This window comes from Anoplopoma fimbria, chromosome 6 (assembly GCF_027596085.1).
Source record: "Anoplopoma fimbria isolate UVic2021 breed Golden Eagle Sablefish chromosome 6, Afim_UVic_2022, whole genome shotgun sequence".
Classification (NCBI taxonomy): domain Eukaryota; kingdom Metazoa; phylum Chordata; class Actinopteri; order Perciformes; family Anoplopomatidae; genus Anoplopoma; species Anoplopoma fimbria.
This window is the reverse complement of record NC_072454.1, coordinates 15,130,792-15,150,287: the sequence shown is the minus strand read 5'-3', so window position 1 is coordinate 15,150,287 and position 19,496 is coordinate 15,130,792. Positions and strand designations below refer to the sequence as shown.

Genomic DNA, 19,496 nt, shown 5'->3' with positions numbered 1-19,496 from the left:
ACTGCCAGAATAACTTTCCAATGAATGTTGTTTTGGCTCTCTGGTGACACTGGTGTGGCCGTGTGAGAAATGCGTGCTATTAGGCATATGAAACAAACAAAAGTAATTAAGAAGATAGGAGACCAGATACAGCTTTTCAGTAATAAATAACATGTAGGGATGATTGGCCTAAGTATTATACTGTTTAACATGGCTAAGAAAATTCAATATGTGTGAAATAGGTAAAAGGTGCAAAAGTCCAAGTAGTTTGATCACATAATTTATTATAATAAAGATGTGCAATATCAGGAGAATGAGTGTATGATCACATTGTTATTCTTGAAAATGAAAGATCTGGTTTGTTGTCTGTCTGATATCTGATCTTAACTACTGCTTGTAATTTTTATGATCAAATAAGATACGACTACTGTTTTAAAGTCCAATGTGTTTTGGACTAATATGAGTTCATGCTCACTTTTTATTCTCATAAGATCCTCAAGAGGGCACCATACTATTAAACAAACCCTCCTTTTTTGGAGAGCACAGCTACAGAAATAATTTATCTCATGGCATATTCAAACCTGCTCCCTAGTTCTCAGTCTTTTAAGTATTTTTTCTGTAATATGTGCAATATGTGAAGTACAGTAGCCTTTTGCTGACGGGGCCTGATAGCTGGTTGATGATTCACTCTTTCAGATCCCGTCTGCTGCTTTGAGCTGGAGTTTCCTGGAATGCTCAGCCAATCTATATTGATGAGTTTCTCAGGAGAGGTTTATATATTATGCAGCAGAGAGCTTAGATAGGGGCATTACAAACCAAATAAGTGTCCTATTGCAGGCAGCACTGCTTTGTCCCTCTGTGATTCAGCTGTGGAGTCACAGGGACAGATACATCAGTAGTAACACAGCGGCACTGTCAGACTACTTTACTTATTTCTTTGGCCTCTTTTTCTTTAGAGCTGTTGTTTTTGTCAGGCCCTGATGTGATGTGTTGCTTCCCTTATCTGATGTTTGGCTTCATGTCAGGCATTGATCTAGATTTGTAGACCATCATACAAAATCATTGTCACATCAACCCACTTTCCAATTCTCTGCAGCTTTTACACATGCACTATTTTTAGATGAACTAAATGTAGGAATCTGCAGAGAGTACAGTCAGGGTCTCTTCAGGTACCCGCAAATGCATGTTTCAGTCTTTGTGATGGTACAAAAGCCTTCTTTATGTTTATTATATCTGTTATTATATTACTATTGCCTGTAAACTTTTTACTTCACTAAAGTCCCACATCTTAAGACAGAAACACAATCATTTTCTATAAATGTCTTATGTATCTTATGCTCAGTATAATTAGAAAACAAATATAAATTCCGGTAAAATCTCTGAGCCGTATTTCGGTTAGATAAATAATCAGATCTATCGTCCTTTTGTTTTGGTATTTTTTGTGTTGTATCATGACGGGTGGCGATGGTTATTTGCCTGGATGTCTTCTCAGTTGTTTCTGCTGAAGTAAACTTTAAGGTCTATGACATATTGCTCACGCTATTAAAGATATTTGCATTAATCAAGTGATGCATGCTGTCATCAGAAATGATGGTACATTGCTTTTAAATTGCAGCTTGAATGAACTTGCTATGGGAAAAGTCCTCAAACATGTTAACAAGGAACCTCTTTTTAAGAAGTACTGATTTTTTTTCCCTGTGGTTTTGAGTGCTGCTGCTAGATAAACACTAAACCGCGCAGAAACTCAAAATAGTGAGTAGCCATGGAAAACCTGACGGGACTCGTTCTGGATGCTTGATGAGAGAGGGAGCTCGGCTGCCCTAGAGGCTGGTAGGCAGGCAGGAAAGAAGCAGGAGACTGTTTCTCCTTCCTCACTCGCTTATCCTCATGGCATCCGTCTACCCGAACCACGATCCTCTCGACAGTCCTAAGGAGCTAGTGCAGAAGATGAAGTGCCTGCTTAAGGCTGAGAGGGAGCATAGAGCTCACCTGGTAACACTTATGTGCTGCATGGGTCAGTATTGATCTTACTGCTTTTTTCCTGTAATTTCCTTGAAATTTTAGTCATGTCTAGACTTGCTCATTGCTAATAGTAGGTAAGATATCCTTGAGCAAAATGTAATACGGCTGAGGATCATTAAAAGGCGGAGGATATCTGTGTTGTTAGTCATGTGGTCAATGTTCAGAGACATACTGATCCTCCACAGTGTTTTTGTCATTAGTGGAGTAAATGTGACACAGCCAGCAGATCGTTGTTAATGTTATTGATTGTACATGTGAGTTCTTTGGTGTTCACCGAGGACGATTTAGAGGAGTTGTGTCAGGCAGACTGGAAGACGTGAAAGCAGTTTGAATGAGTCACAACTGTTGTGACTATCCTGAAACCTGCTCTAACACTGGATAGAAGCCAATATTAAGGAAGAATACAGCAACCAAACATACAAGTTGTTCATAATGTAACACAAAACGCAAGTGTTGTTTTTCTTTTTTGAAATACTGCTACTAGAAAGGTATTGATTTTGAGAATTGTTTTATATTCAGTTTTTCCCCCCTTTTTTAATGCATCCATTTAGTTTCACATATGTCACTGCAGGAAGTCTGGTTGCTATGGTCATGGGAAACACAACATGGTCAAGAGCGTGCAGGAGAGAGTGATGTAATTTCAACCTCTGGGAAATTACATCCTTCTTTTAAGCCACTGGCACTTGTGGTCTTCATATGTCCTCCCTTTTCTACATCACTTTCTTTGAAACTATAAATCCAAAAATAACTTTGCAGATTGGCTCTGTGCAGCAGGAAGCTAAATATTAAGCTCAAAAAATGATGATTTATTTTTTCTCTCTTCCTCAGATGAAAGAGACAGAGTGCAGAAGAAGACATTTACAAAATGGATAAACCAGCATCTGGTGAAGGTAAGAACTAATGTGTGTTACAATGTCAAACAGAGAATATCTGTGTGTGAACACGGATCTCATTCTTCTGTGTCCCATGGAAACTATATTCATTAATACAGAGATGAAACCTAAATATTAGTTAAAATTCCAACAATCAGCAAACCATTTCCCTCTAACATAAACAATCCATTAGAGAAACATTGGCAGTGAAAACAATTACCACTCTCCACGTTAGGTCCCAACATGCTGACATTCCTCCCCACACATTATAAAAGCTGGCGGAAAGTCATTTAGCATGACATGTGGTGCTGCTCTGCTGCAGCAACAGGTTGTCTTTTGTTTTGGCAGGAATCTGAATCGCTTACTGTGGCGCTTCATGTGTGTGTGGAATTTAATGAAACACTTTAGCAGTCAGGCAAGCACTGGCAAATCTCATCTAATCTGCCTTTGTAGAAATGAATAGCTACCCAGGAGTCATGCATAATGTTATACTTTATAGGATTCATACATCAGTGGTGCATTAATCGCTCAAAATAACACTGATTTCTGTTATGTTAGACATAAACATGTAGTAATGTGAAATATAAATTAAGCCAAATTCATTCATTCATATGCTTTGGTACTGATATGATACATTAGCTGATGCCATGAGTCCTGTTTATTGGAGATCTTTCAGGCAGCCAGTGTCTCTACAGATAAAATGAGCAGGGGCATATATTGCTGAACTAACAGACACAATTTAAGTCCTAGTAATTCTCAAAAATAAATGAAATCAGTGACCAAAGCATGTCTTGTATCTTCATGTCAATGCAAGATGATTATCCATGCTAGCCGTATGTGTCTAGAGATGGTGGTGTTCACCAACTGAGTAGGGGTTTTCACTTATCCAGTGAAATATCTCAAATTCAGCTGGATGGATTGGCCCAACACTTTGGATAGACATTTATGGTTCCCAGATGCTGAATCCTACAGACTTTGGTGATCCCCTAACTTTTCCTCTAACGACATTATGAAGGTGACATTTGTGGTTTTGTGATCCCTTGATTTTTCGTCTACCACTATGATCACGTCAACATTTCAATTTGTCCAATACTTTGACTTATGACACTATGTCTGCAAAACTAATGTATTTCCCATCAGCCTTAGCCATACTTTGTGTTTAATGCAAATGTTAGCATTATAACACAATAAACTAAGTGAACATGGTGAACATTACATCTGCTAAACGTCAGAATTAGCAGTTTTAAACAAAACAATTTACCGGTAACATTGCTAGTAACACAGCTGTACGACTGCTACGCTCTAATTTACTTCATCAGGAAGGCAAATAAAGAGCCAAAGTGTGTTAATAGACTACTATTACATGACATGTTGGGCTCCTGAGGGGATTTTGTGTTCTTTGATTATCATCTTCAAAGTGAGTTGGGGGCCATAAACCTGTCCTGATGGGTCAATTTAAGGGTCAGTCCTAACTTGATAAGGATGGGGCTTCCTGTGGATCGGTGCTGCTGACTTATGGTGCTGGTTTTATGATCATTGGTGTGTGATCTTTTCAAACAGGAATAACAGAAATATTTTTCCAATATGAAATCGTTAGAAGGGTGCATGAGGCCCTAAGAAGCTGCTGGTTGAAGTTCTGCCTTAAGAAAAAAACCTGCTACAGCTCACACTGTTTCAGGAGAGACACATTATGTAAACTTTGTCACAATCAAAAGAAAGTGAAAATGAAATTGTATTTTATGTCTATAGCACAGCAGGTTAAAACAACTACAGCTGTTCTGTTGTTGTTTTAACCTGTTGAACTTGAGTTTGTGGTTTACATTTAATATTTGCATTTTATTTCATGTGTGACAGCCAGAGTTCAGTCCTATTGCTGAGTAATAGTTGGGAGATCTGCAATGTCGACCCAATAACATATGGGTGCACATCTATTTTGGCTCCACAGCTGTGGCTGCTATATGGGATTACAGTGCTGAAAGCCCTGTGTGAAAGCAGGTCAGCGGGCAGCAGGGTGATTTCAGAGGCGTGGTATTTAGGACAGGAAGAAGAGATGGGCCTGCATGAAGGAGAAAGCCTCCGACCAGTGTTGTTAAGTGGCTCGCTCAAGTGCTCAGATAAGGTGTCACAATGACATCCTGTGTGTTTTGTGCTACACTCATTTCAGTTTTGAGGGAACGATGATGAATAAAAACGATTACAAGTTCGTAGTAAATTGTGTATCGCAGATTTTTCTTGAACTAGGTTGAAACTGAGACTGAACAACACAACAAGTTAATTGAGTTTCATAAGAAAGAAACATCAAAGGCAGAGTTATAGTTACACCAGGTATACGAATTGAATAGACATGCATGGTATAATCCTCAAAGATCTCTTCTTTAGTTATTGATATCATTGTGGTTCCATTACTACAAACAACTCAGAGATTTGACCACCAATTGTACCGTACTACATGAACAGTAATTGTTTAGCCATATTTGTTATAATGAGCAGTAATCAATGATCAGTTTTGTTTTTTACAATACTTTCTCACATTTTTCTTTCTCCCGCATGTCCTTAGGTACGAAAGCATATAAATGACCTGTATGAAGACCTACGAGATGGACATAACCTGATCTCACTGCTGGAGGTTTTGTCTGGAGACACATTGGTGAGTTAATGTTTTAATGTTGTTTTAAAGTTCATAGTCAGTGTTTCTGAAAGAGAAAAATAACTCAAAACAATGTTACGGATGATGTTTTGGTTCATGTGGACATGTTTATCCTGTTCCCACTGAGATCAGACTTTTGAAATCCCCAAACTTTCCGATTGTCATTCGATACCAGTAAGGAAAGTCCTCTTACCATAGAGCAACTAAATTATACCGTTGCATTGACTGATGTACTTGCCCTGTGTCCTTCCTACTCATATAACTGATGCCAGGAAGGATTATTGTGATTTGATGCTCTGTAATCAGATCTGCTTCGACTGCATCCACCAAAACCCACTCAATAAAGTCGCATTTTGGGGGGATTCGTATGCAAGTTATGACCATATCAAAAGGCTATTTTCGTTAATTTTTCCTTATCCGTTCTGGGATATCTATGAAACTATATGATGTGTTTGTGATTCGTTGTGCTGTGCTACTAGATGTTAGTAAAAGGGACGTACAGTTTGTCTTGCTTTACTTTTCTTTTTTTTATACTGAGGAATGGGGCACTTTGTGCCACTCAGTGTGTTGCTCAAATAGCAACGAACTTGAGTGGGATATTAAATACGGTGACAAGCCAAAAAGGTGTTGTCTCTCACTCACATAATCTAAGGAAGGAAAAGCTGTTAGGAAGGAAGACTAGCTCTCTTTTTGTATACTGGAATTTCTGTCGAGTTCCTAGCAGCAGATAACTATTCATTAACAAAGCTAACAAGCCTTTTTAACGCACTAACTGCCAAAGGCTACCTTTATTCTTTATTCTTCATTTAGTCCCCGATTCCCCAAGCAGGAGCTAACTATACAATTTAAGCTTGACAATAAAAATATTACGGAAATTATATCAAAAGCCGTAGTAAAATCCAAGAGCACAACCCTAAGTAGTTACCTGTCATCCATAATATAATCAGTAGCATAAACTGCTCACATGTCAAATCCTATACAGGCTCCATTGATGCAGTATGTATGTAGAGACGGCACCAGTATATCAGTTTGTACAAGAAGAATAATGAAATTGCTTCAGACCTTCTTGTGCTTTTTTCCAACTTAGAAATGTATTTAAATACCAAAATAACATGTGCAGTTATTCAAACTGCTGCATGTTAAAAAGGTGACTGTGTCATGAACTGTTTGAACTCTTGACCTTCAGGAGCTGCACTTCTGTGTATAAAATTTATGTCACGTCTTATTGAGATGCCCTTTTGCAAATATTTACACTAAGAGGACAAACATTACTGCTTCTGACAGTAAATCGACATTAAAATGTGACTTTGTTTCTATTCATTGTGATGAAGAAATATTACATTCATGGGCAGTGTTTCTTTAAATGCAGGAAACTGTGCTTTTATGGTGATTAAAACACAGCTGGAGTGATCGCTCTGTCGCAACTTTGATTCACTGGGAAATTAACTAGAAGCTTTTTTCAATAGCAGTTAGAAACCAAAACCTTTCACAGTATTGTAAGTAAAGGCCTAAATGACATTATTTAACCTAAAAAAAAGGAACTGTCTTTCGTTTGTGGCCTTGTTTTAGCAGCTTTCTTTATTTTTTTCATGATAAATCATAAAGTATTCTATTCTGTCTAGTTCAGTATGTTAATGTATCAACTCCCTGACATATAGAGCACATAGCTGCACAGCTTATAGCTGTAGCACCCTCGCGTGGCCACTTTGGTGCGGAATGTTGTCTAGCTGGCTATCTGCAGTATTATTTCATTTTTCCTTTAACATGTCATTGTTTCATCTTATATATATAATACAGTCTTTGTGAGGTCCTGAGCCCCATAATGTTATCATGCTGTAATGTCCCATTCCGTATTTAAACTGCATGTATTCCTGTGCAAGGAGCCCCAGCAGTTACTCCTCCTCCAGTGTGACTAACTTTCATCCTCTACAAGCTATCTATTTTCTGTTTACATCCTGTTTCCCTTCTACTTTCCTCCTCTTCTGTTCATTGGTTTTCTGTCCATTGTCTAACTTCCTTTTGATTTGGCCGCCGTGTGTGTCCATCTCTTCCTTTTCTTCCCCATGTGTTGCCTTTTCGGTGATAAGCCAAGGGAGCGTGATTTTCTGAAGACATTGCGGTTGGTGAGTGGGACAGAAGCATGTGCAGTTGAGCAGCATGGAGACACGGTGGATGATGATCAGGGGGTACGTGTGGCTTGCACTTCCACCCCCCTTTTAACAAACTAATTCAGATTTGTGCCGTGGCTAGTTAACAGGAGTGTAGAAACGATCCCACCATTTGATTTGACTTTTTGTAGACTTAAGTAATGGCTTTAGCAGATATTGTAGTTTTTATATATGCTTATAGAGTAGTGTTTCCCTTTTTACCAATTAAGCTAAATTTGTGATTTCTATGCAATTTTTGTTTCATAATGCCACTTCTTTTGATCAACAAACAATGTCAGAATCCTACATGAACAGATGATACTGATGATGCAGAGAAAATTGTGCACATGATCTAAAGACCCAGGCATCTTCATGCTCAAATGTCTTTTTGAACATACATCAACAATAAATTTGGCCCGCTGAAGCAATAAAAAGATGAAGCTTGGGTCTTTATATCCATCTCACTAGCTTTGCCCATCATTAAGCCATGCAATCAAAGCGCTCCAGACCTTTGTGAGTATCAGGACATTTTTCATCTGCTGCTTTATGGTATGCTTTAAGTTTTTTGAAGCCTCAAGAGCTCCTCATATTGTATGAGAGCCATTGAATGAAAGCTCTGGGAGAAAGGTTACTGTTGTTTTGCGATTAAGATGAGCAGGATTCTTCCAAGCTTTTTTATCAACTTAGAACTACGTCTGAATGCAGCACACCCCTTTTGCTGCTGCTGCATCCTGGCTACAATTCATTGTCCATTTCATTACCTCATGCTGTGGCCGCTGACTATCCGCGTGCATTTTCCAAAATAGATTGGATAATTTCTAGAACGATTAATCATTCTTCTATTATTTCATTTTTTTATATTTGGTGTCTTCAGCACAGTGAATACCTCTGCCCTGTTACTTGGTTTGTTATTACATGTTAAGGGCAAATTTCTAGAGATGCAAACGGTGGAAAATGTTCTTTATATGCACAGATTTTTAAGAGATGGCTACTCTTGTTGTGAGTAGAGTTTTTCTTGTGTGTTCTTTGAAGTCTTTACCTCACCAGATCAGCGGGTAAGAACCTGGATGCATGTCCTGTGTCCACCATGTTACTAATCATTTTTTAAATGTGTCCTCTGATACTAAGAAAAATGTGATTACCATACATGGCCCCTCTTCCCACTTTATGTCCACAGCCTCGGGAGAGAGGAAGGATGCGCTTCCACAGACTCCAGAATGTACAAATAGCACTGGATTATTTAAAGAGGCGGCAGGTACGGATCAATCCAAGCACACACTCTCAAACTCTTGTTCCAGCACACTTTTGATTGGAATGAATTTTAGCCAACATTGTCATAAATATACCTTTAAACCTTAAGATACAGATGTAATAGCAACGGATTTATAACAGTATCTGAAGCTGAAAGTCCACATAATTAATTAGGAATTTTCACTTTTGAAGCAGGAAGCAAATTAAATAAAATGTTACAGCTGAATAGCCCCCATAAATGTAGCAGCTCATGTGTGCAGTTGCATCCTATTGAGAGAGATGTATGCACTTGTGACCACTAAGGCAGTCAAATGCAAACAAAGGCACATGTGTAATTGAAGTGGAAATACACGTGGGACACTGTTTCTGAATATTTCTGGGCTCAGACCGCCTCAGACGCACAGTGCCACATTGTGTGGGACAGCCCCATTCAGAGTTTATGACCTAAACACTGCCTACCCTCCGACATCACACACTGTTGGACTCATGGCATTTACCATCTTTCTTGATGAAAATTACAATTCAGCTCCCACAAATAGTAATGGCAGCATTTAAAGGAGTGCCAAGCACAAGTCCCATTGGTGGGGTTTCAGAGAGCTTTGATTGCCCTCCCCTCCCCCCACCACTCAGGATGTGATGAAGAACACAGCTTTGCTGAGCCGGAGCCAGATGTGACGTAAGGCTTGAGACAAAGGAATCATAGATGGTCACACATGAGTTGAGCTATTGTTTTAGCTGCAGTACACACCAGATACTTCCATGCATCATCTGTAGTCTTCAAATGTAAAACGATCTGTTTAAACTTCCTCAAATCTCCCCCTGCAGCTTATTGATTGCAGTAATAACAGATGATCAGGCTGGCTTTGGAGGAATATAGATTACCTGCTCCGTTAAAACCAGAAGTTGACTCAGCTGTATGATTTTTTTTTCTTTGTGAAATTTTCCTTCTTATATGTGGAAGATAAAACAGTCCAAGCATCTTTTATAGCATTTAATTAGTAGCAATCATTAATTTCCCTCTGTCATCTCAGACCCACATGATTACAAGGTAGCAGCTCCCTGACATAATATAATGACTATTGTGCCACCTTGTGGTGCTTGTTAAATGACAGGCATATGAGTCAAAATAGACCAAACACAGTTACACCAGTATTTAGTACTTGTTAAATACAGTAATCCATGTAAAGGTGAATGACACAATTTAGAAACTCAAGAGCAGGATTTGAACATTAAGAGATTTTGTTAATATGCTAATCATTTGTTTCTTGTCATCAGGTCAAACTTGTAAATATCAGGAATGATGACATCACAGATGGCAACCCGAAACTGACCCTGGGATTGATCTGGACCATAATTCTGCACTTTCAGGTCAGTGTTGTCATCTCATGGTTTGCTAATTCTTATGATTTTAATAGCCAAGAAATAAACATGATTTATTACCCAGATACTGGATTCGTACTTATTTTCATATCATATGTAAGTGATGACTTCACACTTATAAGGGCTGTTAATTTTAGTCTTGTGTGTATCGTTACGTCTTACTAGATGTTTAACAGAGTTACCTTTGTTGTGGTGAAGTTTAAAGATATTTCAGCGTTTTACAGAACCGTATGATTAATTGCACACACACACACACACACACACACACACACACACACACACACACACACACACACACACACACACACACACACACACACACACACACACAAACTTACAAAAGTGGATGTTTATTCTTTTGACCACAAGGTGTCAAAGCTGTGCAACATACATCATGGTGAATGGTGTGCTGAAGATTATAGTGATGATAAATGATGTTAATGTTTACCTGGCTTCTTTCATTCATGTTTGATTCAGTTGAGTTGTAACTTGAAAAGTTAACATCATGTAGCTCCTGGTAGCGGGAAAAAAATGTTTTTGGTATTCACAGGATGTATTGAGACATAGAACATGCTCTTGCGCACAGTTATAATGAGTCTGTGTTGAAATGCAGATGGCAATGGCTTCTAGTGGCTTTGATTTTTCAGTGCAAAGTCTTTAACTCTGTGCAAAAGAGTATTGTATTTCCAAACAAGCTTTGCAGTTTGGAGAGTTGTGATGGTTTTCAAATTTCTCTCTGCTCTAGTTATGGTTGATATTTCTCCCTGAATTTTCTCAAAAATGTTCTCTTTGACATCTTATTGCTGAAGTGACACAAATCATGTTGAGTGGGTTAGTGTGTGTGTGTGTGTGTGTGTGTGTGTGTGTGTGTGTGTGTGTGTGTGTGTGTGTGTGTGTGTGTGTGTGTGTGTGTGTGTGTGTGTGCATGCCAGGAGTATCCAGGTGTCCATCAAAGTGTCTGTCCAAAATCCAATACCATGCAGAAACTTCATACTTTAACTACTTCTCACTCTGTCACCCCTTCTCTCTGGCTGTCTTGCATCGGATTATTAATATCTTTGGCACACGCCACATGACTCAGTAGTTGGTTAAGGACAGGAGCATTGCAATAGTCTTTCACACTTGCAGCTTTAATTGAAATGGTACTGAATTAGCATTTTCTAATAGAACAAGAATGCATCTTGCTGACTGACACCATCAATGAAGTTATGGGGGATAAAGTGGTTATAATAGTATCATTTTGTCTGGACTTGCTGATAAGTAGCATCTGTGATGATGCCAACACCTGCTGCTGTTTGTCTCACGCAAGCCCTTGAGCAGCAATGGGCCTGTTTCTTCTTGATTTAGAGCTTTAGCAGCGCAGGAGAAAAGTCAAAGTATACACCTTAGGCTTTATCACATAACCCCAGCTGGCAGCAGATTGACATGTATGAACTTTTTTTAATTTATTAAAGTTGATTTGGTGGCATACTTTATGGGCTTTTCTTATTGCTACAGGCTACTTTTTTTATAATAACTTACACAGAACTGTACTGACAGGATGCGTTCCCCGTTATGTCTAAATTCTCTATATCATAGTTGGTTCACTGTTTCACTGTTGAAATTTGTTTCGGTGTTTTGGACTCTAGAAGAAGTTCTCGAGAAGTTGATTTCATCACACAACGCTGCTATTATTCTTCACAACGTGCTGTATTTTCATCTGGAACATGGTGTTGAGTGTGATGTTTATTTTTAGTATATAGTCGGTGACAATGCGCCACCATGACATTGCAATGTTGTCTGGTATTTCTATGCCTGTTGGTCCTGTTTGTTTGTTTTTTCCTGATTGACACTTGATTGATTGTCACTGTCACTGCTATGTCTGTTGCTCTTTAAACAAACACTTAGTCATGATTCAAATATTTCATTCATTCACTGTAAAATAAACTGTATCAATAACTATGTAAATCATATAAAATGGTATGAATTATTTGTTTTACTGAAAGAAAACAACATGTAAAAACATAATGGAATACTTCAGTAATACCAGTACTTAACAGTTTGTAGTCAATAAGTAGCCGTGTGAGTAATCGGTCCATTGTAGTTTGAACTGTGTCGGCTGTCAGGTGACTTTGACCTTCAGGGAAACTTCATTGGTGTTTAAATAATGTAAGCTGACAGTGGCACAGTGGTATTTTTAGTTGAGCCGCGTGTTGCCATTATATTTACCCTTGTACACACTTATTAATTATCTTTCTGTCATGTTAGAAAAGCACTGATAGATTCCTCCACAGTTGACTTGTGCCCCACGCTGTCAGGCCATGTTATGTTGTTGTAAAGGTTCTATGCGCTGAATCACTTCCTGGTGAGAGCGTTTTGCCCCCTTGTGAACTGCAGAGGTGGTGATCTGTTCAGATAATAGTGTTTGTTCAAACCGTTGGACTTAAGCCCCACCTCTGGCTCGGCCATTGTACGTGGCTTGATTAATAGACAAAGTGAAATCACTTTGTCATCCAGCTTGGATTTGCCTCTGCTTCTGTTGCTCTCGTTGATCTACGCTGTTCTGTTTATCAAAGCCTTTCTCACCGGCTGGGACTCTGTCTGCTTTCACGCAGCCAAACTTGCTGAGCCAAATTTTCTCACAGCATAATAGATGGCCATCAGCTTGCATCCACTTGCCGTTTAAACCTAGTCCTCCCTCCACCCCTCATTACAGACACAAATATTAGGAAACATAAGAGGCGGCTATGACGTGCACATGTTTACAGTGTAGACTGAGCAGATTAGCCAGCACAAAACAGGTCTATCCACAAGTCTTTTCCTCTCTTGCACAGCTGAGAAATATAAGCACATGGGCTCTGTGTCTCTGTGTGTGCATTTATGGTATTTGTGCTGGATTAGCAAAGCCAGAGAAATGTTTCAAAGGTCAGAAAGCATTCCAGTGTCAGAGGAGAGACTCGAGAGAGAGAGCAAGCAGTGAGAGAGAGAAAGAGGCTGACCAGTTCTCAGCTGTGAGTCAACGAAAGGAAAACGTCAACTCTGCTCGAGTGGAGCGAGCTTATCGTCTGGCTGCCGGCTTGTCTGTCACTGTTCATTGTGTGCTAGTCGCACGGCGTGAAAATGACTTTCTGTCAATGGGATAGAGGCTCTTCAGATCAAGCGGAGCTAACCGGATACTTTTCCTGAAAACAAACTCACTGTTTGGAGTTCAGCACTGTCGATGGGGGAGAGACTGTTTGACTGTTGGCCATGGGAAACATCTGTGGCTGTGTTCGAGGCCCAAAAGAGGAATGCTATGTCGACCCCAAGAAAGCTCCACTGAGCCTTGAATCTAAAGAGCTTAAAGGGCGACGCTATTTCCAGAGAAAGAAGAGGAAATCGGGGGCCTTTCAGCCTTCTGGATCCCTCAGGAATCCTGGAAGTGAAACTATTGCAACCGAGGCCATCTGCAGCAGTGCAGAGCCTCAAGATGGCCCAGATGGGAGAGCAGAGGAGTCCAAAGCAGAGCTTGATAAATCATCAGAGGTGAAGAAACGTCTATCCAGGCAGGACAGCCTCAGCACAGGCGTTTACGTTGGCGAAGTACCAGTTTTAATCCTCAGAGAGCCCTGCAATCAGTCAAGCAAGAGGTTAGCTCACAGGCTGGGAAGGTTTTCCACAGAGCAGACAGAAGACAACAGGAGCAGGTCCAGTTCAGGAGGAAAGCTTCACTGTATTAACACAACTTCCAGAGGTGTCCCAGCTAAGGGTGGTCTGCTTGTGAAGAAGCTGCTGCAGCGCCAGTTAAGGAGGGCTGTTAGCTTTGGAGCAGTGGAGCACATGCTGCAGACTCTGAGGGGTAATGACAGGCCAGGGAGTGAGGACACGTTTGCCAAGATTATATGTGGCTCTCAAGCACACAGGAGGAGGAGACGGAGGGCCTACACCTGCTCTGGTTACGTAGAACATCTTCCAGCTCCTTCAAAATGTATTTCCACCCAACACGAGGTAAACTCAGAACGTGTTATTTATAGCCATTATTGGTGTTATTTATGATGGATTAATCAGGGGCTTGATTGGGGTAAAATGTAATGTGAACATGGTGTGGCTGGTGTTTAAATCATTGAGGTTTGGCTCTACATTGAGAATATATGCTCGAATTGAGCACTTATTTAGCGCAATGGCAGTTTATTTTGATAAACTAGTTTTCTCATTACATAATTTAATGCAATAATCAGCATGGTCATTTGTTTTTAGAGCATTACTGGTGTGTCTTCCTGTCAGTTATTCTGCAACACAAATCTTATGTTGTAGAATGTATTTACAGCAGGTGCTCTGGCTATTGTCTATAATTTGTCTATAATTTAACTGAAACCTGTGCTCAAATATTTATGCTGCTCTCTGTATGTAGACAGGAACTGTATGTTGACACTGAATTGTTTGTCAAAGCTCTTGGATGACCGGTGTTATACAGCATCAGGAAAATAAAAATTTTGGGGTTATAGTCAGCTGTTATCCTGTTTTGGTATTTAGTTTTATTGGTGGGGTTTTGTTTTTTTTGATTACATTCAGGTCAAACATAGTGTCTTATTGTATTAATTATCTTAATTACTGATATCACTAGAACAGTTGGTATATTATAGTGATTCCTGTGGGTCATTAGGAGGCTGAATTTTGTGACATTAAATGGTATTTATTACCCCTCAAGGGTTGATGTATGTCCCTTTTTCTTTATATTTTGTACACTAATGGCAGCCAGAGTTTGTATGAACGGCACATTATAGAATCTGCTAGAGATACAGTGATTGTATCATGGTATTTACGTTAACAAAACAGAGATTATGATTGTTATGGTTGTTGATTTCAGGCAGAATCTCCCTCCTTCAACTGTGTTATAGCGCTCTAAAATTACCCTGGTAGATAAAACAAATGCCTAGAGGGAAATGGGTTCTTGCTAAAATTTAGATTTTTTTTTAAAGAAAGAATAATTATGATGCTTGTGGATTAATGATAGGTCTCGTAGTCTTATTGAATATATTTTATTCTTTGGCATCATGGTGTGGTTTGGAGACCTCAGCCTGCCCCGTAGTAGGAGACTCAGCAGTCAGTAATATTCAGCTTTTTTAAATTCATACTTAGTAATTTTGAGTTTTATGGTCTGGATAGGCTGGTCTGTGGGGGGAATTTTCTTCCGGATGATGCTATTCGTGTCTGGTCGTTGTCCGAGCTGTAGTGTGTTGTTACTGTCTCTATCTTTCGCTGTTGTTTGTATGGCGGATATCACCTGGCTGCAGATCCCACCCTTTGGGATGATTGATTGAAGTTTATTTTGTTAAATGCACTGTGTTATTTTGCTTCTTGGTTTTTGATCAAACCATGTTGTGACATGAAATGTCCTGTGATATATAAAATGGAAACACATTTTTCAAGATGTGTCCGATGTACCCTCCATTGTAAACTGAATTACAGTATTTCTGTTGTTACTGCAATTTTTATTTGTTTGGGTTGCGTGTAACAGGAAAATGTTGAATCATTATTACTGAATGTGGTGTGAACTATAGATAGACGCTTTTGTTCTGATGTCGTAAATGTGCTTCATACCAGTGTTCCAACAACACTGTGGAGTGGCGAAGTTTGTTTGAGGTCATCATAATCGTCAGTATTACACGTTGTAAAAGTATTGGGTAATTTATTACAATACTCGAACAGAATTGTTAATGAACCAGAAAATGAAACTATTACCTCATTAACATTTAATTCACACTTGAGTCAAATATGAAAAACATCTTTTTGTCTCATCAATTAGATTTTTTCTGTACCATAATATCTTTGTGAAGCTTGAAATGTTCAGTCTTTTGATTTAATGCAGTAGTATTTTTAAGGCTGTAGCATGTGTTATTGTCACATTTTATTGCAGTATATTTCAAGGTGTTTGTTACCACTCAGCAATGGTGAATTCTTAATCTCAAAGGTTTGTGCGTTACATTTTCTGTCCCTGCATAAAACCCCCGCGACTGCACATTTGATGTTTGTGCATCTTGACAGATCTCGGAGATCCATGTGACAGGGGAGTCCGAGGACATGACAGCCAAGGAGAGGCTACTGTTCTGGTCCAGGCAGATAACAGACGGCTACGTAGGCGTACGTTGTGACAACTTCACAACCTCCTGGAGGGATGGGAGGCTCTTTAACGCCATCATTCATAAATACAGGTACTGTAACACTGAAAGAATTGCATGATTTTTTGCAGAACATTAAAGCTATATAATGCATATAGAGGTTAATCTTCTGTTCAATTCTTCTGTCTTCTCTCTTTTAGTTGCTATGCCTAACTGGTCTATATTTCTCTCTATTTCAGGCCAGACCTGGTTGACATGAGCCATGTGTCGACACAGGCCAACCGATCAAATTTAGAGCATGCGTTTGGTGTAGCCGAGCAGCTGGGGGTGGCCAGACTGCTGGACCCCGAGGGTGAGATCCATACACACTGTCATGTTCGGTTGAACCCAGAAAACTCTCGAAAACCTTTTAACATCTTTGTGCTATAATTCATGGGGAGCGAAGTTTGGACTTTTGCTTGAGGGATAATTCACTCACTCACTGTCATGTGTTGAATTTCTGACCTTTTTTTTTTTTTTTTTTTTTTACTTCCCTCATCAGACGTAGACGTTAATTCACCCGATGAAAAATCTGTCATCACATACGTCTCAACACTGTACGATGCTTTCCCCAAAGTACCTGATGGTGTTGAAGGAATCAGTCCTAATGTAAGTTAATGGCATCGGTCCACCAGTGACTCCACCCTGATCCAAGTGAACGTGCTGAAAAGTATCTCCTTGATCCCTGATTATCCTTTTTCTCTGAACAGGATGTCGATATCAAATGGGTGGAGTACCAGAACATGATCAAATACCTCAGCCAGTGGATCAAACACAATGTGGCCATAATGTCAGATAGATCATTCCCCAACAACCCTGTGGAAATCAAGGTATTAAGATTTAAAAATTTAGCTTCGGCTGTCTCATTTTACATGTGCTTAGGATCTGCTTGTGGTGTTTGTAAGGTGGAGGATAATTGTCTGATTCAAAAAATCCACATGCAGCGCCTATCTGCTGTAACTGAGACTTGAAAGTGATATTGATGGATATATGAGCAGCAGCGTCCATTTGCTACAAGACGTCGATAGCGTCTAACAGTAAAGGCACTTTAATGCAGTTTGTTTTAAAGACAAGGGGGAGAGTACGGACAAATCTGTCTCCTGGATAATATCCATTCTGATGCTGTATGTTACAAGTGTATAAACAGGTTTATTATAATCTGCTTTTTTTACAGGCACTTTATACACAGTATCTCCAGTTTAAAGAACATGAAATCCCGCTGAAAGAGAACGAGAAGACAAAAATCCAGAATCTCTATAAAATGCTTGAGGTATACAAATTCAAAATAGAAGAGCATGTTGCTTTTGATCACATATCGAAGCGCCTGTAGTGTTACGCACTGTTGTGGTAACAAGTCTGTGTTTGCTGAATATCTGACAGATGTGGATCGAGTTTGGACGTATTCAGCTACCCCAGGGTCATCACCCTAACGACGTGGAGAAGGAATGGGGTAAATTAATTGTTGCCATGCTGGAAAGAGAGAAGAGCCTGAGGCCTGAGGTGGAAAGGTATGTGGAGGCACTGGGCGTATTAATACTTTGTGTTCCCTGGATCAACAGAATATGATTTAAAGGTAAAATCTTTATAGTCTTTTTAACCTAATATTATGGGTTACTTGTCAGCCAAACGTCACCATTTATCAAACCCACAGAGACACATAGCTGCTGTTTGGATATGAAAATATGACGACAGTTTGAGGCAACACACAAGGATTTAAAGCAAGAGATGTAGTCACTTGCTGCTTTTCTAAGTGAAAAGCATTTAGATAAAGCTACAATGGTCAATATAACCTGATCTGAGGTTGATAGAGACAGAGTGCTGCAGCATCATATTGAAAGCCTACTTATGTCTCTGCTGCACTGAGGGTCAGTGTTTATGTCAGAGATTGATCGTCCCTATTAAAGTAGAAATCCCCTCACTGAACCGTTGCACCCCTTCAATATGATTTCTATCAAGATATTTATGAGCTGTTGCACGCAATATTTCTTGATTAGATTTACTGCAGCCAAGTTTCCATATGATAAGGTTGAGTTTTGTTCTGCTCAGATGATCAGGTGATATGCAAAATAAGCATTAAACAGATAAAAAATAGTGGAAAAAATAGGTGCTTTCAGTCCAGTAACATGAACATGACTGATATAGTATCTAGTAACTCTTTGTATAAGCAAATTGCCAGCAATTTGCTTATACAAAGATCACAAAGAGTGTCTGCTTTCTTATGGCAAACTCAGTTAAGTTTTTGAGCTCTATCTGGTTTCCATCAATGTTTGTTTGCAGAGTTGATCTTATTTCTATGGAAACTCCAAGTCCAAACACACGTTGACAATAGTTTAGACAAGTTGATATTTACATTCCTGCCTTCATGGTGTATAAACACAACATATTCACAGCATTAATGTAGGGTGTGGTGAAAACTGTCAGAAACAGCAATAACAGCAGTTTGGCAGCATTCTATGCTCTCTCAGTTTGTAGAAAGGCACACTGTCTCAACCTGCTATTTCATTTTAATCTCCTGAGGGCTGAACATTAGGTCAGAGTGGGAGTCACTTAAAACGCTCCACACCTGGCTGTGGCACTATAAATATGAGCAGGTTGAAAGCCGCTCCATCAGATAGGTCCACGAACGCTCACAGTCAAGCTGTCAAGGCTAGGCCGAGGCTGGGATCCTTGAAGAGGGATGATTAGGATGAGAAAATGTAACGATGACTGTTTGAGTGGCTAGGAGTAGCAGCAGTGGGTTAACCACGTAAAGTAAGATGGCCTATTTGAGTGGGATCTCGACTCTTAGCAACAGCAGCTTCAACAGTTTCAGCTCCAATGACACCTCCATCACCGAACCTTTACAAATGAACAGCTCAGTCTTTCTAAATAACAGCATTACCTATGGATCCAGGTGAGGTTACAGTGTGCTCTGTGAAGTTTTTTATTTTTTTATTGACAACTTTAAACTCATAATTTAATCTTTTTGTTTTTGTAGGCTTGAGATGTTGCAGCAGATTGCCAACAGGGTCCAGAGGGACTGTGTCAATGGAGAGGACAAGCTGGCATTTGCAAGAACTGCCCTGCAGTCTGTAAGTTTTGT

General features: G+C 39.5%; 1 protein-coding gene across 1 annotated transcript in view; it reads left to right on the top strand.

Moving 5' to 3' along the window:
• Positions 1–19,496, top strand: part of dst (dystonin) — a 92,388-nt gene that overhangs the window by 9,572 nt on the left and 63,320 nt on the right. The window contains exons 2-12 of the mRNA XM_054600452.1: positions 2,830–2,891; positions 5,431–5,520; positions 8,845–8,922; positions 10,194–10,286; positions 16,302–16,468; positions 16,615–16,727; positions 16,917–17,023; positions 17,125–17,244; positions 17,589–17,684; positions 17,795–17,922; positions 19,392–19,485. Of these exons, the coding sequence (XP_054456427.1) occupies positions 2,830–2,891; positions 5,431–5,520; positions 8,845–8,922; positions 10,194–10,286; positions 16,302–16,468; positions 16,615–16,727; positions 16,917–17,023; positions 17,125–17,244; positions 17,589–17,684; positions 17,795–17,922; positions 19,392–19,485 (1,148 nt within the window). The remainder of the gene's footprint in view (positions 1–2,829; positions 2,892–5,430; positions 5,521–8,844; positions 8,923–10,193; positions 10,287–16,301; positions 16,469–16,614; positions 16,728–16,916; positions 17,024–17,124; positions 17,245–17,588; positions 17,685–17,794; positions 17,923–19,391; positions 19,486–19,496) is intronic.